Raw genomic sequence first — 24732 nt, forward strand, 5'->3', positions numbered from 1 at the left:
TGTAAGTTTTATTTATATACATCATGCATCTACATTTTTTTACTCAAATTCCTCTAATAAAAACTTACCCACACCCAATAACTTCATTTGTTATATTAATCTTAACACAGATTTTTTTAATTTTCGAACTTTTATTAAAGAAACAAACATTGTTATCAAAATTGAACTCAATTGGCTTATCAAATGATTACAACTAGGAACCAATGATATAGTGCGTGTTTATTTGTTTAAACCGTTATTCCCACTTTTCAAAGCAATTTCAACGTGAATCCATATGTCTAAACTCATTCCACATTGAATAGAAGTTAATTTCTATTCAAATACACCAATAATTGATTTGAGATGATAGTTGGATAAAGATGTCACAAAACTAGCATGACCTAATTAATTCTTCGAGTAAATCATTTCAAACGAACTGGTAACTTGAAAAGTTTTAGCATTTAAAAAAAATAATATATGGTATATTTAAAAAAAAAAATAGGTATAACATTTATATTCCCTTAATTTTGCAATTCAACTAATAAATTTTATTAGGGATTAAAACTAACATCCCGAAATATTTTAAAGGACCAAAAACGTCCCTCTATCATTACCTAGTTGGAATTTTCCAATTATTTTAAAAAAGTTTAATTACTGTTGTAATCCTTGGATTTGAGTATGTATTTTTTTTGTCCCTAAAATTTAAAAATACATTTTAGTCCCTAAATTTTGAATTTTTTTTTCTAACATAATAAATTGTTACTTTATGATAGTTTTTAAATATTTTATTATGATTTTTTTTAATACTTTGGGACAGATTTCAAAATACAAATTAAAATAGTTAAAAAATAAAAATTAATTTAAGATAATTAAAAATTGTCATAAAGTGTCAATTTATTTTATCAAAAACTAAAAAAATACAATTTTCAAAATTTAGGAACTAAAAGAAGTATTTTAAATTTCAGGACTAAAAAAATCAGATACTCCAAATTCAAATTGAAAGACTAAAACATTAATTAAGTCTTTTAAAAAATGTATTTGCTAACATACTTTAAATAAATTATTAAGTTATCACTTATATTTTAATTTTAAAATATATAAAAATTAATAAACAACATGAATTGTAAAATAAGAAATTTAAGAACTAAAGCCTAATAGTGTAATTTTTAAATTTATTATTTTATATTATTATAATTTAAAATAATCTAATCAAATATACTTTCAATCAAACATTACCAAAATCTTTGTACTTTCATTTCACTAAATTTGATTTTCAAACTACTACAATAACTTGTACTTTTAATTGTTCCTATCTAAAAATGTCATTTATAAAAAAATATATTGTTTGAATAACTACACTGTATATTAGACTTGAGTATAAAAATACATTCTCAAGTCCAATATATAGTGTTCAATTTTCTTATATTAAATCTTCAAATTCTCATTTTTCTTTTCAAAATTTGAATAAACTAAATTAATTTATCTTCTACTCAATACTCAATAAAACACAAATTTCCACCTTCAAACATGTCATCTTATAAAATCTTTCAATTTTTTGCTAATTTTAAACTAAAATTTGCGTTTCTAAACCTCAAATGATTTCATATCTCAATTCCCCAAGTATATGGATAAGAAATATTAATTTGATAGTTTTAAGTAAAAAGACATAGACAAGAGAACCGAATTTGCTTAGTTTTAAAAAAATAGACTTAATTAGATAAAAATCCAAACTAAAGGTACCTAAGTTGCATTTGAGCACGAGCCATCAAATTATTTTTAGCCTACTAACCGCAATGCAACCATCACAAGGACCAAGGCGCGTTTAACAGAAGGAAATTATTATCGCTTCAGTCATCTGGAAAGCTAATAATATAGATATAAATCACTGAAACAATGAACTGTCAATCAAAATTTGTATTTAAATTTTTTCAGCAAATTACAAACAAATATCTTCGGCACCTTACTCCTCAAGCCCCAGGCAGGCTAGAGGTTCTGAAGGTCAATAAATAATCTGTGACCCTCAGAATAAGATGGATCCAATGTTGTAATCTGTAATCATACCATACCAGGCATTCTACTGGACGAAAATTTTCTTTCTATTGACCAGATTTTTCTATCACTATATTCACTTCCTTCACTATTAGTTAGTGACAGCATACAACCTAACCGTAAATTTTGAATAGAAATATTTACACCAGAAAGCTTGGATGTGTAAGTAAACTTTCAGCATCCGGAATAACCGTGAATATAACTTATGGCCTGGAGAAAAACAAGTCACAGATACAGAGAATTAGCAAACATAATACCTCGTCGAAGGCTTTCACTTGCAGCTGCAAACTTCTTCTCCAAGTCAGCCTCTCCAACTGCATTAGCAGCAGCACGCAACTGGAAAGAAGATAAAATTAGAACTTGATAAAATTCATCAAGTCACTGTTATCTTTGACTTCCAAATATTGAATTAGACCGAAATAAGATAACTTAACTTGGAGAATGATCAAGCATACCAATTGTTTATTTTACAAGCCTCAAAAGCTAAAATTTGAATATTTTGTAACATTCAAAGAACTGAGCCGGAGCACTATGATTTTCTTCTGTCCCAAATAGGCACATTTATGTCAACCCGGGTTTTATGTAGTTAAGGAATTTCAAAAACAGCTAATATTTAAGAGGTGGAAAGGTTTTCCAACACTAAACCAATTGCCAAAATACAACCAGTGTTGTTAATGGCAGATGGCGGCTCATGGCGGAAAGTCAAAAATCTGCCATAAAAATATGGCGGATGGCGTAGCGAAAAATGACGAACATCATGACGGACAAATATATATATATATATATATATATTAACAAAACAATAGATAAAAAATAAATATAAATAAAAAATTAAAAAAAACAATGAATTGCATTCAAATAAACTAAAAAAGTTTCATGAGTTCACATAATAACCAAGTACCAACACCAAATAAACTCATTCAAGAGTTCAAAATAACAAAAGGATAAAAGCATAAAAAACAGAAAAAGGGGTGTAAAACAGAAAAATATCATAAAAAAGGACTGAACAGAAAAAAAAAAAAGCAGAACCAAAAATAAAAGGGGTGTCAAACAGAAAAACATCATAAAAAAAGGGCTGAACAGAAAAAAAGGGGTATCAAACAGAAAGAAAGAAAAACAGAACAAAAACAAGCAAAAAAAAAAAAAGGAAAACAAAAACAGAACCACGTTGCCATCCGTCGCAGACTGTAGTGTCGTTGTCGTTGCCGTGTGCGTGGTGCTCGTCGAGTTGTCGCTGCTGGGTCGTGCGGGGGGAACACGGGGTCGTCGCTGTTGTGCTACGTTCTGCGTGCAGGGTCGCGGCTGGGTAGCGTGGGAGGGGCTGCGTTCTGTGCTGTCCATTGTGGTAGGGCTGCGCTTTTGAACAAAATAGCGGGTAGGGTTGGGTCGGGTCAGCCCAACTCCTACCGTGGAAAAAAAAACTTAAAAATCCGCTATTTTCCGCCATGCCGCCATGACCACCATGGCGCTGCCATTCGCAACCCACCACGCCACCGCTATTCGGTGGCGTTTTTTCAAAAATCCGCCACGCCTTTCCGCCATGGCCGCCATTTGATAACACTGAATACAACTAAACCACTTTTACTTTGACTCTAGCAAATTACACTTTCACTTGTGGCAAAACACCTCAAACTTCAAACATATATCAAATATTGCATCAGGAATTAAGTTATGAAACCTAATTGAAAATGCAGTACTCTACAATAGCACACTTTGAGTCATGCCATCAAATCACCCAAGTTAACCACATTTACTTGCTCTTTACCAACTCTTGAATAGAAAAAGGACCTATTTGCAAGATGCAAGTTTTAAACAAAATCATAGTAAAAATTGAAACACATGGTTATTTTCTAGAGGGTGGACATTCGCATACCTGATTCAAAAACTCATCAAGTCTTCTAGCACTCCGAATAATACTCCCTTCAAAGATGTCAGTCATTTGTATAACATCGGCAAAATTTGCTCCCTGGGAGAAGATTTTGAAAGGAGAGACCAAAGAAATTAATATATAGTTAAAACAAGTAAATCTTTCCTTTTCTCATCCATCATTAGTCTCACTGCAGCTGAGCTGTCTATACATGTCTTGGGTTTCAAATTTACAATATAAAATGAATTTTAGTGCCACAATGTATGCAGATAATTCCATGTTGAAGATACTATGTTACTTGATAAAGAATAAAGACCAGTAGACCATGGAACTTGTCACTCTAACCAATTCTGGGGAATTCTCACTCCGTAATGTAGGATCAACGTTCAAGCTCAGAAGATAAATTGGAAGTTATAAAAAACCACACACTGGTCTGTCACTGGGGTCTAGGACACCTAAATTGGAAAAATAAAAAAAATAAAAGTTTGTATACGTGCATGTCCGGATGTGCATGTTGCTGTCCATGCACAGAACATGTAATATAACCATGGCAACCAGCTTATTTTATAAATTCATCATGCACAACTTAAATTACTAAATTTTACAAATTTTGCTTGATTTATTACCTTTGGTTAATGTATATACTAAGACATGCTCAGTGAATAGTTTCAGCACCTATCGTCACAACTCAATTTTATTAATAAAGGGGCAAAAAAATATCACACATCGAGAGACAGTAAATGCAACAGGCATGTTTCCACTGCAAGGTTCTTAATCAGTTGTGTGACAATTTGATATATTGTTAAAAAAAAAAATTGTGCAGGGCCTGAAACAAAAAATGGTGTCAAGGGTTGGGAAAGTATTTAATTTAACCAAATAATAACAATAATAAACTTATCCAGCAGATACAAACTGTAATGAATCATCAATCCAAAAGCTCAAGCTATTGGGTGAAGACACGTGAATGGTTTTTATATAATATATTTCTAACATACTCCTTAATGCAGGAGGCCAAGTAAATGACTTAAAAATCTACAAGGCATTCAAACCAAAAATATGGCATAACTAACCTTTGACCATGAGTATATCACATCCATCAAGAATGGTCTTACGGTTGAATCCACATACTCATTCACATTTATATCCAATTTGCATTCATGTTGTATCTGTGACAAAAGGGTGATAAAATTTATATTTTGATTCAGAAGATAAATTCAGGTTACGTGAAAAATACCTACCTCAGCTATCCTTCTTGCACTATCTTGAAGCTGTTGCAGAGGCCTAGCAAGCTCTGTTCTCAATTGTATCTGCTCAGTTGACTTATCTCCTGGTATGAAACAACTTGCAAGGGCAGCAACTTGATGATGGTCAAGGTCATTAAAAGTACCTAACGGTGGGGAGGAAATGAAGGAAACAACAGGTTACAAAAAATAATGAACTACAAACTATACAGAAAACACAATGGGGAAACAAATATTGATTCACCATTAAACATTAATTCAGTGACAAGGAGTTCATCGCCTGTGTCAATCAAGCAGGCTGCTCGTCCCTTCAACTGAACTACACCATCAGCATCAATATGACCAAGTTTCTTTAAGACTCGTGAGCGATTCTTAAGTTCTTCACGAAATTTTTGTAGCTGAAAATTTAACAATTTTATTTTGATAACCATTGAACCCATCAACATAACAAAGAAATCACGCAACAAAAGATTTCAATAAATTAAATAAAGGAGTACTGGGTACAGTTGTCATGAATAAAATCACTACATTAACAATCCACTAACTGTCGAGTTGTTAAATTACATGGAGTCACATGGACATTCCACACAAATACAATGCATATCTGACATTGACCAGACTCCCATTCAGTTCCCAACTTCCAAGATTTGATCTGGCTTAATAATCGAGTCTAGCAAAGAAAGTGAATACCTGGGAATCCCGCATTTTTGTCTTCAGTTGCTGAACTTCATGATTCACTTCTGCTTTCCTCTCAAAGCATTTAATTTGATCCATATCTTGATGCTAACTTGTAACAAAATATTAAGGTAACACTCAAACCGAAGGGAAAGCAACATTGCATTTATAACATAAAGAATAGGGACAACATAGTTCATTTTAACAAACCTTATGCATAGGATGAGTGAACAATTTTTTCTCAAGTTCCTCAACTTGATTCACTAGTTCAACTATTTCTGAGTCCCGTACGTCCATGTCCTGTAAATATTATTTTAGAGAATACAAACCATAAATAATGTTCTGATTCTGTCAAGGATCACTCAAGCTCAATAGTCTGCTGATTTGTTCTCCAAAATAATCGAAAATAGCGTGCCTATTAAAATCTATGACTAGAGGTTAGTAGGTTACCAAAAAGAAAAAAAAAATATTTTATTTTAACTAATAGAAATCATGTAGTTAAAGATCCTACCCTTTAAAAAACAGAAGAGTCAAATAGAGAAGTTACAAAGGCAACGAAGGAGAAAATATGACACAGAAAGGCCATTCACAGTTATGAACTGTAAATACAGCAAAAAAAAAAATTGCAGTGAAAAGGCAGAATGCCAGCAAACAATAAATTAACAAAATATTTGGTCTTATAGTTTATGTAAAATGCATGCATCTATTAGCAAGTGAATCACTAAAGAATCTAGTACAGTCAAGCCCTAATTTTGACGTCAAATGTTGAATACTTTTATTTACCTAACTCTTTGTTTATAACATACCAGCAACATGTGACATGTGTGGAAAATAATTACCTTTACAGGGTTAAGCTTTGGAAGACCTTGGGGAAAACGGTTGCCCAGCTCCTGTACAGCAAGCAATATACTTTGCCTTGCTTCCAAGGGTCGAAGATCGGGAGGTATGGATACCCTCAGTTGACCAAGGGCAGAGATTAATGGTAATTGAACAGGAACCTATTACAGAAGGAAGCAGGTAAGAGAAAGCAACATAAGTTTTTCAGATATAGGAAGTTACAACAGAAAGCAATGAAAAAAAAACCGCATAACAGTTTGTAATGTGAACTTACCACATGCATTTCACCTTTCTCTCCAGGGCGAGGCGGGCATGGTTTTGGCCGAGAACTGTTTTCATTTGAAACAGGTGAACAATGAAGTAAAGTATCAACTATATAACCACCACCAGAAGGTTTCTTAACAACATTGACAACAACACCCCAGCCCCAATCAGTTCCACCTTCTCTTACTTTGATCTGAAAGGTTAATAAGTCCATCTAACTCAGTAAAGTATGACAAGGAAAAGGAGCAAATGGCAAATTAAACACTAAACAAGATAAAAAAAATGGAAAATTGTACGCAAAAGACATTTAAGGGGAAAAACCAAACAAATAAGAAATGTTTACGAATAATTTATAAGTATTGACATGTCAATGATGTCACAAACTCATTTACACACAATTGCTCAAGAAAAATTAGAGAAGCAAAACATAATTCAAAATCATTTCCATGCCAATGCATGCTATCACTTACCAATCGACCAGGGACAAGAAAATAAAGAATTATTTCAGGCCTTATTATTTTTGACATAATCTTCTTCTCCAGCTGTGCTATTTCCAGTTTTAGCTTATGATATTCAGATACTTGAGCCTACATAAATAATAAATTATAATAAATCAAATGTCAAAATATTAATAGAATACCAAACATATAATTAAGAAATCTAAACTGAGTGCCCAAAAACAAACATTACCTCCCCTGAAGCATCAAGCAAGGCTACTTCCTGCTCTAGCTTTGACACCCTTTTCTCCATATCTGGTAAGGCCTGAACAAGAGTAAGCAAATGCTAATAAGATATAGATCCAAGTGCAAACAATGCTAATAAAATTTTGAAGAAAATGGTTTAGTAGAAACCTTTTCATATTGAAATTGATGAAATGAATTTCTTATTACGTGTTCGGCTGTGAACTGGCCTTCTGCACGGCTCATCAAATTTAAAATTGAGTAGTAGCTAAGCCTGAATGTACTAACTAAAGGAGCAGGTTTACCCAAAACCATGTCTTTAAGGTTATTCATTTCCATCTGCATAAAATAATCAGATAAATAGTAAGCTTTTTTTTTTTTATCAGCAAGATAAATAGTAAGCTGATGAATGAAAAACTAATTAGTTTTCAAATATGTGACTGTTGTATAGATAACAGATAAGACAAAAATAAACAATCATTATGATAACAAATTAATATGAAACACATTATGCAACAGAAAACAAATTTGACCCCTAGTATACTCACCTGTTCATCTATCATTATGATACAAATTCCACGTTCATCTTTGCCACGACGCCCAGCCCTTCCACTCATCTGAAGGTAGCAAATCACTAATAGTAATGTGGGCACTAGAATGAATAAATTAACAACCACCATCTCCCAAAAAATATGTCATCTCTCACCTGTATATATTCACCAGATCCAATATAACGGTGACTATCACCATCCCATTTCTTAACAGCAGTGAATATGACAGTTTTCGCCGGCATATTTAAACCCATTGCAAACTGAAGAAAAGTGCATCTCAGAATCATTCCAAAAGTAACAGAAAGAAAAAGAAAGAAAACAGAAGATGGATAAAATCTTACTGTTTCAGTAGCGAAGAGGGCTTTTACAAGACCTTCCTGGAAAAGAAGCTCGACCAATTCTTTGATGACAGGAAGAAGTCCAGAATGATGGACAGCAATTCCTCGCTGAAGAAGTGGCAACATCAGCTCAATAGCAGGTAAGTTCCTGTCTTCTTCATTCAAACAGAGCACTGCATTTTGAAAAACATGCTCCACTGTATCCTTTTCTTCTTGAGAGTTGAAGTCAAGCTTGGACATAGACATTGCATGTTGTTCACACTCTCTTCTACTGAAGCTAAAGATGATAACAGGTTGGAATTTCCGTTCCATGATCATCTGAAAATCAAGAAACATTCTAGCTCAAATAAAACCTAAGCACTAGTGTTTATATAGAAGAGGTTTATTGAGACAGGAAAAAAATATTAGAGGGAAATGAGGAACAATAGACACCTTGATAGTAAAGCTACTCAATCTCTCAACACATCTGTAAAGGACACTCCTTTGAAAAGGCCATGTGCTTTACACCATATGGAAGGGAGCCAAAGTCAAAAATTACTTGCATGTTTGGGCAATTTCGAAGTCAAAAATGCTTTGTTTGTTACAGCATCCTGAGAATGTTTTTGGGAGGAAAAAAAAAGCAATTGTTTCCACAAAAAAGGCTTTCCCAAAAATTCAAGAAAACTTAGAGGAAGCTTTAGATGTCCAACAAATTCAATAAGGTGAAATGTTTTTCCACACAACAAAAGAGTTAAGAAGAATTTTTTTAAAATTAATTGCAAGAAAACATAACCAAACGGATCAAGAGACTCAGAAGGACTGCCAATTCATTTGTGAGTGGAGTAAAAAAATGTAGATTCCCAACTCAAGTAGGGTTTTTCTGTTTAATGTGTTTAAGTTGCCAGTTGTTTTAATAAGTTATCCTAGAGAACCTATTAAAATAACCTGTAAACAGTCATTTTCACAAATTATCTCTATATCGTACGATAAGCTAAAATAAATTGTAAATAAGTTCTTCCGAAAACACCCTAAGTCCGTAACTGAGAAAGAAAAAGAAAACTGTCAAAAACATAACAGATGATATCTACACTTAATATATAGATATAGGCATTGCTTGGATAAATTCTCAGAAAATTCAAAAGTAAAATGAATTAAGATTCAGGCATAAGTTAAAATCAACTTATGCATTCAACGTTTATAAAAACTCTCTCATTTAACTATTTTTTTCCTGCTAGTTTCAAACCGAATTGTCAACAAGTCACTCGGGAAACTGGTCTCTCATTTAACTTCTCAAAAAACTCATTTGAACTTATGTATAAGCAAATTTTAACCAAACAGTGTCATAATCATATATTCGTGCTTGGTAAAACTGACATGCTGAACACCATCTCATTTGATGACTAATAAAAACAAGACAGAGAAGTACTGAGCTAACCTTAACAATCTTGTAAATATCAGAACCACCAGAGGCATTGCCACCTTTACCACCTCTTCCAGCGCCTTTCCCACCCCTCTTCCCATCCCCTAAATTCTGCTTCGTGAAAGTATCCTGCAGCTTCAAAAAATTATCCTCCCTGAACTGTTCATTCTCATCCACAACCAAATACAACCCACTCCCCCCCATGGGGAACACATAGTGCTGCAAAGGCGTGGGCCTAAAATCAGTGTACACAACATGACAAGGCTGCTTGTGAATATTACAAATCCACTCAGCAAACTCGGTGGCGTTGGACATAGTAGCCGAAAGGAAAACCATCTTAATCGCCGGTGGCAGAAAGATTATACTCTCTTCCCAAACAACGCCTCGTTCGCGATCCTTCATGTAATGAATCTCATCAAATATAACCCAGGCCACTTCTTTTAAAACCTCGGATCCTCTGTAGAGCATTCCACGGAGAATCTCGGTGGTCATGACGAGACACGTGGCGTTCGGAGAGAGCGTGACGTCGCCGGTCATGAGGCCGACGTCGGTGAACTCCTGGCTGAGTTCGCGGTACTTCTGGTTGCTGAGGGCCTTGAGAGGGGAGGTGTAGATGACGCGCTGCTTGTCGCGGAAGGACATGGCGATGGCGTACTCGGCGACGGCGGTCTTGCCGGCGGAGGTGTGGGCGGAGACGAGGACGGACTCGTTGCGCTCCAGGCAGGCGATGGAGACCTGCTGGAAGGGGTCGAGGGTGAAGGGATAGGACTTAGCCATGGGACCGTTGTGGAGAGGGTTCGAGAGGGTTCCGTGGAGCTCTTCGTCCTTGCTCGAGACGTAGCTGCTCGGAACGGCCACCTCGTGCACGCACGTGCGTTCCGAACTGCGAGCTTTCTTCGGCATTGAAGTGGTCTCTGTTACTGGGAGCTCGGGTTCTCTTCGCTTTCCCAGTGTTGGCGACTCTATCTCCATTTCCTGCCAGCTTCAGCTTCAGCTACCAGACTACCCCTCGCAGAGAACACGCGGATTGAGTGTGATTGTATTTGGTTTTCAGGCCAAACCCCTAACCTAAAACCCTAATTTCTGTATGTCCGCAATTTTGTTTTTTTAGTGTCTGTTTCTTTGCCTTCGAGTTTGCTTCGTCGTGGGCCTTGAATACAGCAACAGGCCCAGACCATGAAAATAATATTAATTAATAATATAATGAGTAAAAATCAATTCTAAATTTCTAACCATAGATTAGTCACCTATTACAAATATTATATCTCAAGAAAATAAATAGGAAGATAAGAAAAAATTACTCTTATAATAACTTCATCATTCTCTAATATAATATAAATAAATATGGATGAATATGAAATTATTTTAAACATGACCCTTGTTAAAATTATTCCATTTTTATATATTAAATATCAATAATTTTATTAAATATATAATCTACATGCTTTTATAAAAATTTTAAAGTATTTAATATTTCATTAAATAGATTTAATTAATCATACAATATGCTTTTTAAAATATAAATAAATGTTAAATATAAGATTATGTAACTATAGATATCATATTTATCTAAAACTTGATATACATCATCATTGAGATAATGTTTTAAAAAAACAGCAATTTGGTTGGTTTAATATGTAATTGATAAACAAAATGAATAATTTTATTCAAAATTATTCTTGGAATAACTTGATAACTAATTCACCATCTTGATAATAATATAATAATTTAACTTTTATGGTTCTCTTTGATTTTCATTCGTACTTTATTTGGCATAACGATGGCGTTCCTAATCAAGAATTAGAATGAGAATCCATCACATGAAGAATAGTCAACTGATGAAGAACATGATTGATCGGGTACATCTATGATTTATAAAAAAATTAAAAATGCAAGTAGAGCCTTAGTCCCCTGTTAATTTGATGAACTATTTTTGCAGCAAAACATTGCATCCATTGTTTTTCTGTATTTGATGCTTCAATATATAGTTGATCATACAATACATATCTGGGCAGCGCAATAGCATCATCTTTCGTAATGGAATGAAGGATTTCTCAGGATTGTTAGCACGAGTAAAAACCTTAACATGGCAGTGGTTATTATATAATCGCTTTTTACCTCCTGGCACCCCCATTCTCACCGTGGTGTATTGATCCCAAGGGATGTTTTTGATTCCTATCTAGGAACTCCTTTTTGGTTAGACTTTTTTGGTCACTCCTTCGCTGGAGATAGAGCATAGTCTACATCTTGTACAACTCACTTGTATATTTTTTGATGATCAATGATATAATATTTTCTTTTTAGAACAATCATATAATATTATATTTGCCTTCCAAAAAAAATTATATATATATATATAGCTGCTTAGTGTTTTACAAAAGGACCAACCAAAAAGCCACCTTTCAATTCAGATGTCAATAACTCCTCTTTTAAGACCGCACAAGAAACCTACTTTTATACACTGAACTGTGCCGTCATATTTCAGCCTTTCTTTCTACAATACGCTGCATTTAATACATATTTCAAACGCTGCCAATAGAACTTCTGCTCAACTTTTCAACATCATCACATGCATATGGGTTAACACATCTTTGTTGGGATGTGCCATGTGCGTGTGGTCCAAGTATTTGATTCATTACCAGGTTAACAACCTTAAATGTAAGTCGTAGATTGAGGGCAGCAAATTTCTCCACCTTTTCTTCTTTTGGTTCTTCAAATTCGCCTGTACATAGCAGAGACAAATTTCTCCTTATAAGTTATAACTGCAAATATTACCCAGCCTGCTGCAGCAGGACAAAATCATCTGCCAAAAGGCCCCCACAACCTTTTGGACAACACTGATGAATATCTCCTAAAATCGATGTAAGTTACTAACATGGAAGAATAATTAGCAGATTCCTGGATGCCATTTAAGCATTCCCACCACCAGAGCTGCTGCCTGCTGGATATGGAAGGCCACCATTGCCAAAATCTCCATCCAAGCTCATTTGTTGAACTTCTTGAGGAGAAAGTATTTTAATGCAGCGGACACAGTTAACAAATTCCCTGAAATATCCATAACAAGCAATTAAGATATCAAATTATAATAATAACAATAATAGGGCTTACTGAATTGATCTAATTTCAACATTGGATACAACTAAATAGGGTATGTTTGGGTAAGCTTCTCTAGAAGCACTCCTGGGAGAAGAAAAAAATGAGATGAGTTTCTCCATAAGCTAAAATGGGTTCTCCATAAGCTAACCATTAGCTAATTTGTAGATGTTCTCTTATTTTTTAGAAAAGTTTTATAAGAGAACTTCTACAAATTAGCTAATGGGGAACTCATTTTAACTTATGGAGAAGCTCATATCCTTTTCTTCTTTTTTTCTTTCTTAGAAGTGTTTCTAAAGAAGCTTACCTAAACAGGCTCATACTCCAAATTCAGGGGAATCACACCTTGTACATGAAGCACATTATCCAATTATTATGGTACTTGATATTTTACATCATACAAATATTCCAAACAATTTGTTTTTAATTCTAATTTTCACGATCTTGATGTTCATACAATACAAGAAATAGGGAACTGGGAAAGTTTTACAGTAGGTATGCTAGTAAGACATGATTTACTATAGTATTAGTTCATCCATGCAATCAACCCCATGGGAAAAGGTTTCTGTTGGGGTTGCTTGTAGGCTAGTAAGGAGAAAAAATTACTTTTGAATTTAGAAATAGTGAGGATTAATCATGTGCGCAAAAGCAAATCTAACACGAAAAGAAATAATAGGACTTACTCCCAAGGGTCATCTCCCACAAGCAAAACATCATTCTCATGATCTACATATACAAGTTTCCAACCAATTCTTTCTCGATCCTCCAGCTGTCCCTCAATACCAAACTTAAGAGCTAGATCCTGTTTAAGCTCCTCGTAACCTGAATATCGTGTTATGTCAATGGACCTTCCCACAGCTCCACGTTTATATACCTATAGGAACAAAAGACTTAGAACAACATAATGGCCATAAACAAGCATACTAATCAAGAAACATACTTCCAACATTGAGGCATGTTTATTATTAAAACAACAAAAATAATATTAAACCTTGGTGTATGTTCTAATCCGCTGAATCTGCTGTTGTTGTTGTGGTGGTGGTGGAGGAGGAGGAGGAGGAGGAGGTGGAGGTGGTGGCGGCAGATCCCATGGACCCCTATTCAAGAAGCTACTACCATCTATTGTAGAATCAATTGAATTGAAACTCATATCAGGAACTTCAAATGTCTGTGAAACCATTGAAGATGAAAGTTCTGGCTGAACACCTTTGTTATTTTCTAAGTCTCCAAGCAAGCCTCCGGAAGAGAAATTATTTGACAAATCCTTCCCCAGCCCCACAGTGCCATTGGTTAAAAGAGAATCTAGATTCGATGGCATTCCCATTTGGCCATTAATGTCATTGACAAACGGAACATTGCTCCTAGCATCAGCCTGAACTTCAACATTTTGACTATTGTCTCTACAATAAATCAACTGTGGATTGTAAGAAAATGGGTTGTTATTCTGATGCATATGAGTATCACTCTGAAAATGGTAAAGTGATGTTGTAGAAGATGATGAATCCAAATAGTCTGTCTGGACAACGCCATTCAAGTACATCTGACGGGCAACATTTCCATGATTCTGATTTTTTGAAATATTTGAAGAAGGCTTTACTTCATACTTCGGCCGTACATCTTTTACCATGTTTGCATTAGATGACAAGGTTTCTAGGGTACTTGGACCCGAGATTGTGACAGCAGACTGAGCCATATCATCCCCTATTGTTGTGCTCCTATGGATCTGGGAACTTACCACTGGGGGAAGTGCACTGGCACGGTTATTTGTGGAAGGTGAAGTGGAACAAGATGGAACATCATCAGTAATTACTGATTGCCCTGCACCAGTCAGTATACTTCCACCAGAAGCAGAAAGTGGATTGGTTGTAACTGTAGGGAGAAGTCCAGCATGGCCAGACATTTCAGACAGCAAGGCAGGTTGCTGAGATAGATGAGAGTAATGAAAATTTTTCTGGCTACTAGGCATTGTTATCTGATGGGTGACAGAATTAGCCTCAGGGAGTGAGTTTTGAAGTGTAGGAGGATTTTCCAGTACTTGACCAGAAATTAAGGAACTAGAGTTATTTGTTACATCTAAAAGCTGCCTTTGCTGGTCTTGAACTTGAATTAGAGCAGGCTGCTGCAATGCAGACTGCTGTGCCAAGAGTGTCTGTTGTTGCTGCTGAAGCTTCTGTAACAACTGAAACCGAACCTGATTGTCAGACATCTGTAACTGTTGATTAAAATGATCAGGCATAGGGGATTGAAACACATTTTGCCGTTCATTCTGACCGAATGTAGTTTGTTGATCCTTCTGAGGTGGGTTCTGAGACAGGCTTCTAAGCAGTTGATGGTTTTGAATGGACGATTGTTGCTGTTGAAGAATATTGTTAGTTTGGACAACTCTCTGGGAATTCAGAAGTTGGGTGTGAGCTTCATTCTGTGGTAAAGTTTGATTTGTCAAGTTCCTTGGTTGTTGAGTGATATCAGCCAACTGCTGCGGCAGCTGTGTAACTGCTCCCAATGCACTGGATGGGCATGGTAGCTTCTGAATGTGATCAAGTTGCTGGGAAGTCTGAAGTATATTCTGAGCATTGACAGATACATTGTTTGATTGAGAGGTTTGTGAGGTAGAAAACCCCAGCTGATTTGCAATATCTGCACCAGGAAGATTTTGCAGAACCAATCCAGACATGGAAGGCACACAATTTGGCTGCAATGAGCTAGCAAGAGCAGGATTTTGCTGCATGTTCATCCATTGAACTAAGCTCAAGCCAGGGAGAGCTTGGGGATCCTTTATGCACATATCATCACCAAGCCAAGGAACTGTACTCTTGAAAAGGTTGTTGAAATCCGGCTCATCATCTGCAAAAGGTGTAAAAAATAACTTACAAAATACATCAAACTAAATAAATTTTCCATGTTCATACTGAATTCAAGTTTATCTTCATTGAGAAATTGGATACATTCTTGCTAATGATTTAATCACCATAGGGGCACTGGTTAAAGAACTTAAATATATTCTACTTAACGCTTCAATCTACTTAAAAAGCAAGTACAGCATTTTTTTTGTGTTATCAACAAGTGTTCTCATTTTTCATTAAATATTTTCTACATTTGTTTCCTTAACCAAAGCCTCAAGTGCCTATCAATTGGCTTAAGGGCATTGATTAAAGAACATTTAATATACTTTCTTAATCTTCAAATTACTTAAAAATGCAAGTCTGAAGGATTCGTGTTATCAATATTATAAATTTGTTATTTTCATTAAATATTTTCTACTTTTATTTCCTTAACTAGTGCCCTAAGGGCACTCATTAGCATGCTCCAATTTTATAAACATAGAGTTTTGGTGGAAACAAGTAAGGTCAAGAATGAAAGGATCTAACAGAGGTTTCTAGTGAAAAATCCAACATACTTCATTTTTGCTCCTAAAAGTTATTCACCAAAAATTTAATCACCTGGCATTCCCAGTAGTCTAGGTCTCTTGGATCTGAAGAAAGGAGGTGGGCAGATGAAATATGGAGTAGTCACGGGTTCAATTTCCCAGACTGAGACCCTACTACGCCTATCCTCAGCAGTTGATTCATCCCAACCAACCTGAACATATATGTGTTACTTACATATGACTGCTTATGATTCTAAAAACTGAAGGGGAGGGGGGGGGGGACATTTTTAAAAAGTACCAGCAATCCCAGGTTCGTCTACTTATGGATGGTAACTTTTACCTTTTTCAAATTTGAATTGCTAAAAGATAAAGATGTCACAAATTGTACCTGCAAATTACGCCATAGTGAATTTTTCCATCTCACAGAATCCAGATCACTGACACCTATGATTGTACCCATATATCTGCAATATAATTGAATGTAGTATTTTTAATAAAAAAAAATATTTCCAAGATAACATTCCATTCCCAGACAATCATCTCAGCAATACTATATGAAATGTCAATGCTAAGTAAACTGAATGAAGAAATAAAGTTTTATTTAAGACAGAAACAAACTTGCAAGCTAAACTATTTCCATTTCCAATTATAAAATTCAACCACCCAGTTCTCTCCATCAAGGCATTATTTTCAACTTAGCATCAATAGTTCTCAAATATGGTACATGGTACCAAAGTGACGCACCTTCTTGTTCCTGAGTCTTCAGTTTCAAACGTCATTCGGAAGTGCATACCAGGTGATATATGGTGGCTATACACTGCTTTGTAGTACTTGGCTAAAGGAATAACGAATTCTGAAGGACTAGCCCTGCATGCAAAGGAAGGATTAAGTAAAAAATTAGGAACTGGGGATACAGGTTCATATGCCATTGCAATCTGATTTGACAGACAGGAAAGAAAACTGATAGTCAAAGAAATAGTGCATTAGTACTTTTATAATGGAGTAAATCAAAGATGTTGACCTAGGATTATAGAACACAGTGAAGGGACTATTGTTTGCAACAGCTTGAGCAGCAGCAGCCAGAACTCCAATGTGCATACTATCACTTGATAGTACCGAAGATGATAAATTGGAGGGTTGCCTGTTAGCTCGTCTTATACCCAAAAGAAGCTGCTGCTTTTCATCTCTGCCCAGAAACATTCAAATCAGGAAATCTAGCAAAACTATAAGTTGTTAGCTTAAAAAAACTGAGCCTAAATAGTAAAGTTTGATTGAAGATTTGAAGTGCATCAACATATGGTAGAGAAGTTTGTAAACCACAAACTCCAACAACAAAAGTACCAAAGGTAAGCATTATAACCGTTCTTACCTTACAAACAAAACAGAGTCTCCCGCTAAAAGCCTTTTTCCACTGATAAATAGACTCCATCCAGTTGTAAGCAAGTGACGTTTTGGTTTTCCTAGTAGGCAAAACATTTTCAGAAGTAGGCTTGACAAAAAATTACAGCCAGGATAAGTGTATGATAGTACAGCAGTTTCCATTTACAAATGGATGTATGTAAACATACCACGATATATATGGCGGAATCTCCAAACATTATCATGCAAATCCCGGGCCACGAGTTCTTGAACAGGAGATTGCAAAGAGTAATCCTGTATATAGAAAAAAATAGAGAATCAAATCAAACTCCAAAGCCACACTTGAGGAACTAAAATAGGAAAGTAGCCTACAAGAGGGGGGAAAATCTTTTCTGCAGCACGGCGGGGTACAGAGAAACCTCCATGAGTACTCGTGTCACTTGCCGTCAGTTGTTTACAGAAAAACTCAGGTTGTGGCTTACTCAACTTGAGAGAAATATCCGATCTTAACAACGCATCCGTATCAAACTGCACACATAACATTGACAAATAAGATGAAATTGGAAACTCTGGGTCTGGGCATGCAGAAATATGTTCTCCAAATTTCTTGCAAAAACTAAGAAGAATTTTTCCAATCTTTATCTTCGCAAACAGGGCATGTTTTCTTTAATTGGTGAACCGAGGATATCCCGCAACTAGAAGCCAAGGACTAATTCGTCAATATACAGCACGTTTAACTTCAATGTGTGGCATGTAGTACTGTTTTAAAGAGTTTACTTACAGAAGGAACCGGCCGAAGTGCCATCTGAGCATATACTTCATCCGTGTCTGGATCTGCCTGGGAACACAAACACGAGAAATGCAAAAAATTAGAACAGGAAAGTGAAAAGCTCTTCTGAGGCAGAGATTTAAAACAGAAAATTAAGCATACATGAAGTGTGACATTGTGAAGAAGACAGGGTATCTTGGAGGGGAGATTGGTATAGTTCGGGACCTGAGCATCCACGTCTTTCTTCAAAGACGCTGCGACCTGAAGCAAGTCAAAACGATCGGCTTTAGAAAAACGGTGACAAACAGGTTGCAAATAGCTGAAGAATTTGAAAAAGTGAAGTAAACGACAAGTGACCTGTTCGCTGTGGCCTTGAGGGAAGTAAACGACGTGAGTTCCAGGCGAAGGCAGGTTGAGAAGCGGCCCCGCACAAGCTTGCCAGAGCTCAGCGTTTATGCTTTTCTTCTCTCCTCCTAAATAAAGTCATAATTCATTTTAAAGAAGAAAACAAAGTTGTAAACAGAGAGAGAGAGAGGGAGAGAGTTAACCTTCGCCGGAGTTGGGTGCGACGGCGGGGGCAGCGTCTGGTGGTTGCGTGATCATTGCTTCGGTCGCCGTGGAGGTTGTTTAGGTTACCGGCGATGCATCTCTCTTGTAGTGATTATTGATGAATATAGCGAGAAGAGGAATGAGTGAAAAGTGAAAAGCAAAGGAAATAAAATATTAAAAAAAATGAGGTAGGGAATCGGAATGGATAGTGAAGTCAAATAAAGGAATTGCCGGGAAATTGTGGTGGCAAAGATAGTCTCCGAGTCAAAAGTCCGAAACAGACACTGGTCTCTCTTGTTGTTGTGGTGAGAGGAAGACGGTTGACAACTGTTTCTTTTCTCAGGGATGGTTCGAGGAGTATCCTTGTCCTTAATTATTAATATTCCCCACAATACATTCACATCATCCAGTATGGAATGAGCTATTTTTCATTTCTCGTTCTATTCATTTTCTATAGATAACAAATACTCCTTCTTTTATGTCCAAATATTCTCGGCTAGCTCAAAGTTAAAGATTTGCTATTTCTAAATAAGTTTATTTAAGATATCTTTCAATAGATGTCCTTCTTGTGTACGGAATTGGAGATTAAAACTTTGATCATTTGCTTCTTCTTTTTTTCTACCTAAACTTTTGGCCTCTACCATTTCCTTCTCTTAATTTTTACCTAAAGCGCACAAGTTAATTTGATCATCTATTATCAACATCTTTTTTCTATCAATCATACATGCTCTGAATTTAATTTATTTCGAATTGCTTGGAATGTTTGTACTATATCCCTTTGTCTTTTCGTTTGGCAACCAAGGAAATTCACCCCCAGCCTTTATTTTCTCTTTCTTTTTCAAACACTTGCATTTTGATTTACTAGGAGCAAGCACATTGGACTCTAGTGTATTCAAGATGTCAATTGTCAAATGCATCTGTGTTGGTATTTTACCGTGACAGTAGCACGAGAACATTGACCTTCCCCATGGCTCAAATCCACAACCCCGTCAGAACTCAAGGTGCTTATATATGATCGACAACTTGAACAAGTGATCCACCACGATTAATTTGTCTGGGTATAATAACATTTTATCAAAGTTAATTTGATCATTTTGTAGTCCTTCCCGGCCCAATTAAACGTCTAAAAGTGTATGTAACTTGCTTTAAGAAACAGGATAATATTATCAATTTATCATTATTATGCAAATTTTGGGGTCAGAAATCCAAGATTTGTTGGTACGAGAGATTGTTCCCTATAGGATATGCTACCCATGATTTATCTCCCTTTTGATAGTTTGAACAAGCAATGCATTCATCTAATTCACAAGTAGTTTATTTTCTCCTAAAAAAATACAATTATTTTAGGTTTTATAAGGTTTAAACTTAATTTTTCTCTCATATATATTGCTTAATTAAGTCTTCATATTTGTTAAACATATGCTAATTATTCAAAGCATGCTTGACTTTTTTAAAGTATTGGCCTAGGTTATGTTTAGTCGTCCGGATTTTTTTTTCTTTAAAGTTAAAGTTCAGAATATTAGAGCTTTAAAAATAAAGTAAGTTGTTTGGTAATTTTCCTTTTTTTTTAGATTTTAATACAAAACTATTTGATACAAAATTATCTTTATTTAAAACTATTTGTATCTCTCAATGAAGGAATATATTTATAAAAATAAAATAATTTTGCAAAAATAATTAAAGCAACATAAATTTATTTTAATGATAAAAAAATACATAAATGTATAAATATATAATAAATTTTAAAAAAATAATTTTTAAAAATATTGAAAAAAAATTTATTGATAAAAAATTAAGTATGATTTACAAATAATTTATTATATATGATATTAATTAAATAAATTTAAATATTAATTACAAAAGATAAAATGTTTAAGAAATTAAATACTCTTATGAAAAACCAATTAAAGCCTTGAAAAAATTATTTAAAATGAACTAAAATCTACAATAATTATTTAAAGAGAAGTTGATAAAATACTTGAATTTGGAATCTAGTAAAAAAAATTCTGAAACTTTAAAATAAACGAGAGTTGTAAGACTTGTTATTTTATATTAATCTTTAAGATGAACTTTATAAGCTTCATTCAGACATTTCCACATGTATGTCAGGGTGTTTCTGATGGTCTTTGTTTGAGTTCTAAGGAGCCCTTATTCTTTGTAAGACGATATATTAATTGGACAATGTCCTTAAAATGAATCATATAAATTGTCCGTCTATGGATGAATTTGCTTAAGTTTCTCCTAATTTGCTTACCTTTTGTTTTGTTTTAATTGCTTTTACATTGTATTTTGGTGTATATGATAATTAATTTATTTATTTTTGTATATTGAGGAAAATGAAAAATTATTATATATACGGATAAAAAAAACTTATAATTCAACTATTTATTCCTCGATATATTACTATGACTGTGTAATTTTAATGTCTTTATTTTTAATTGTGTTGATTGAATCCCATAATTACTCCACAAGTATTAATATCAAATCCCTTTTGTCAATTTATTGTGCACTATTTAATGTTTATTTTTTTAACATAACATATTAGAATTCACATTTTCTTATGTTGACTTGATTAATACATGTGTGGTGTTATGATAATCTCAATATCACGTTCATTAGTCATATTAGCCTTCAAAAGGTAATGTTAGCATGAGGTTAAAAATTAGGTAATACGTTGGCAAATATAATTAACGAGAGAGGAAAAAAATATATTTAATTTATATCATTGAAAATACAAGGCCTAAAATTCTACATTAACAATATATAATTATATTAAACTTATTTTAATATCTGCACAACGTGAAATAACATAATGAACTATTTTGAAAGGAAAATAAAATCATCAAAATAGTCATCTACTTAATTAGGTGGGGACCAAATCAAAGAATTGTGTTTGGTAAGAGAATTGAAAGGACGTTTAATTCAAAAGAAAATGAAAGTGAAAGATCAAATAATGGATGTGATGTGTTAATAAAAAAATAAAGAAAAAAAGTACGTGTAAATAAAATATAGATTAAAATATATTTTAATCTCTTATTTTGTAAAATATTCATTTTGATTTTTTATCTTCTAAATTTAAGTTATTATTGTTCTAAAACTTTAAAAATATTTCATTAGATTCACTCGCATGCAAATTATGGAATTCTATTAGTATTTATATGCAACTCACTCCGTATATTATTTTATTTTTTAGTTTCAATGTTAGTTGAGATTTATAATTTTCATGCAACTAAATTTTATAAAATAAGTTTCACATTTTAAATTATTAAAAATTTAAAATTGTATATAAAAATTAAAATTATCACTGTTTTAAAAAGTAAACATAGACCTTAATTAAACAAAAAAAAATGAATGTTTTAAAAAAATAAAGAATCAAAACAAATTTTAATTAAAAAAAAAAGATAATAAACAAAAATACTAATAAGAAAAAATAGGACCTACCCATTAAATCCAAACCAAATAGACGCAATACAGTTGAGAATTCTGTGGAAAGCGCAAAAGCAACGTAAGTGCGTAAAAGCGAGCTTTTGGGCTCCCTTTAGTTTTAATATTTGTACACTGTTAATTTTATTTAATCAATATTTAATTATTTCCTTTTAAAAAATCAATATTTAATTATATATTACTACCAGCCTATTAAAAAAGGTTGATCACTAGAGATTCAGAATCATTAGGAAGCGTGTCCAAAAGATAGTTACGTGACAATAATTAATCTTGATCAAATTTAAATTTAAATAAAATAATAGTGATTACTCTAATATAATTGTAAGCTCAAATATTAAACTATTAATTCCTTTTGTGTATCATACTAAAAAATCACAAATCAAATAATTTTTTAATATTATCTTAAATTTATTAAGACCAACAAAGTCATATACGAAATCTATTAAATAGAAAATGTAACTTCTGTAATTTTGTTAACCCTAATAAATTTTTTAATCAATAATAAATATTATAATTTTACAAAAGTGTGCTGAAAAAATATTACAAACATTGGTGATATGATGTCTCCATTATATACAGTGGTGGATCCTGAATTTTTTTTAATAAAGGCAAAAAATAGTCTAATATTTTTTAAAACAAAAAATTATATAAGCTTTACTAAAAATTAAAAAATAAAGTAAATAAAATTAGTATCAATATATTTTTTTTTTATCTTTTACAACAATTTATATTCATCTTTTACTGATTATATATGGTAAACTCTAATTCTTTAAATAGCGAGTCAATATTCTTGTTAAATAATAGCTGTAAAAAAAAACAACCCGAGGAACAGAAATTATATAAGAATAAAAGGTAACACTTTCTATTTTTATTTTTTATTTTTGACAGAAGCAAACTCATATTATTTCAATATAGAGAACAGAAGCAATACAAAATAGGGGGTAAATGATAAATCGTTGGACTAGCAATACTTTTCATTTTTGGATTATCCAAACTAGTACTCCTAATTATTCCGATAAAGAATATGATGTCAACCTACTTTTTCAGTTTTCAGGAAAGACAATGAAAATGTAATGCTGACTAAATGAAACATGGCGAAAATAGCAAGTTTTTTTTAAGCATTAATAATAGTATGTCGATAGTGGATATTCGTCAGCCTAATCAATAGCAAAGTTGAAAGGGAGAACATAATTCGAATGATTTAGATTCAACATTTCAATAAAAGTTTCAATAAAAGAAAAGTCAAACACATGTATGGCAGGCCAAAGGTGTTAATAGGACAATTTTAAATATTCTAACATATTTATTATTATTATTATTATTATAAATTATAAAATACGAATAAAATTTGATAAACCGAAACAGAATTTTATTTTTTTATAGTAAATTTCAACAAACGCTATTAAAAAATTAATGTGTTCCTGACTTTTCTGGGATTAACCAATAAAATTTAAAGTGGTGGTTTGTGTTTGATAATATATTGATATTGATATCCTATAGTATAAGATGAGGGAAGCCCAAAAGCTAGAATTAAAGAGAAGGCACATGCATATGGTGCAAATGAAGTTGTTCTTCTATTCTACCTTCCGGTCTTTCACCGTCTATCTACATTGCACAACCATTGACAGGCTAGGCCGGCTCCTTAAAGTAGAATGTTTGACTCTTCCAAGGTTCCAATAATAATAATAACTGGGGCTGAAAGAAAGTGACCCAAATTGAGCCTTTACTTACTAGTACGTGAAATTGTATAATAAGTAACACCCTTTTTAATATATTTTGTTAATATTAGTTATAATTTATTGAAAATATAATTTTTTAAAGTTTTATTCCTTATTTAACATTTTTTATAATTTTTAATAAATTTTAATTATTAACAAATAAGTGTGTTTAAAATATTATATATAAAAAAAAATTATTCAGTACGTCATCCGCAAGACCCCAACTACAACACTTATTAATTATTATTAGTACACATGCATTAGGGTGTTGCTAAGTACACTCAACACTATTGCTGGTGCATCCAGTATTTTTTAAAAATCACAAACTTTAGCTGTTTTTCTTTAAAATGACAGGGTAATACTGTGTTATTTGTGTTTGGTTTTGTCATTATGGTGCGATTTCCTTTGTTGGTGATTGTTTTACAATCGTTGAGAGAGGTAGTAGTTCAGTGGAGATAAAAGTGTTACCGATGTTGGGTTTTTTTTAACATAGGTACACATTTTTTGGCGATGTTATAAATTTTAAATATTAACAATAAGTGTATTCAAAATA

At 33.4% G+C, this 24732-nt stretch overlaps 2 protein-coding genes across 4 annotated transcripts; both read right to left on the reverse strand.

Annotated features, from left to right (window-relative positions):
- Window positions 1-1878: 1878 nt before the first annotated feature.
- On the reverse strand, window positions 1879-10976 carry LOC100785694 (DExH-box ATP-dependent RNA helicase DExH10). The gene is made up of 16 exons (XM_003530418.5): window positions 9896-10976; window positions 8485-8799; window positions 8299-8403; window positions 8141-8209; window positions 7764-7931; window positions 7603-7674; window positions 7383-7499; window positions 6923-7105; window positions 6651-6809; window positions 6022-6111; window positions 5827-5919; window positions 5381-5534; window positions 5134-5282; window positions 4966-5061; window positions 3902-3994; window positions 1879-2364 (listed from the first exon to the last, which is right to left on the reverse strand). The coding sequence occupies exons 1-16, from the start codon at window positions 10850-10852 to the stop codon at window positions 2254-2256; spliced, it is 2931 nt and encodes a 976-aa protein (XP_003530466.1). The 5' UTR covers window positions 10853-10976; the 3' UTR covers window positions 1879-2253.
- A 1228-nt stretch (window positions 10977-12204) lies between these two features.
- LOC100791531 (auxin response factor 19) lies at window positions 12205-19464 on the reverse strand. 3 transcript variants are annotated; one of them, XM_006584728.4, is made up of 15 exons: window positions 19017-19463; window positions 18826-18941; window positions 18631-18729; window positions 18481-18537; window positions 18072-18227; window positions 17909-17993; window positions 17710-17800; window positions 17362-17526; window positions 17085-17207; window positions 16729-16804; window positions 16414-16552; window positions 13965-15817; window positions 13657-13847; window positions 12756-12925; window positions 12205-12602 (listed from the first exon to the last, which is right to left on the reverse strand). In XM_006584728.4, the coding sequence occupies exons 1-14, from the start codon at window positions 19069-19071 to the stop codon at window positions 12790-12792; spliced, it is 3342 nt and encodes a 1113-aa protein (XP_006584791.1). In that variant the 5' UTR covers window positions 19072-19463; the 3' UTR covers window positions 12205-12602; window positions 12756-12789. The 3 variants fall into 3 exon arrangements, with proteins under 3 accessions (XP_006584791.1, XP_003532453.1, XP_014634137.1); XM_003532405.5 differs by having other exon boundaries at window positions 12205-12925; window positions 19017-19464; XM_014778651.3 differs by lacking the exons at window positions 17909-17993; window positions 18072-18227; window positions 18481-18537; ... (1 more) ...; window positions 18826-18941; window positions 19017-19463 and having other exon boundaries at window positions 12205-12925; window positions 17362-17554.
- Window positions 19465-24732: the final 5268 nt, after the last annotated feature.

Source organism: Glycine max, chromosome 8 (genome assembly GCF_000004515.6).
Source record: "Glycine max cultivar Williams 82 chromosome 8, Glycine_max_v4.0, whole genome shotgun sequence".
In the NCBI taxonomy this organism is placed as follows: domain Eukaryota; kingdom Viridiplantae; phylum Streptophyta; class Magnoliopsida; order Fabales; family Fabaceae; genus Glycine; species Glycine max.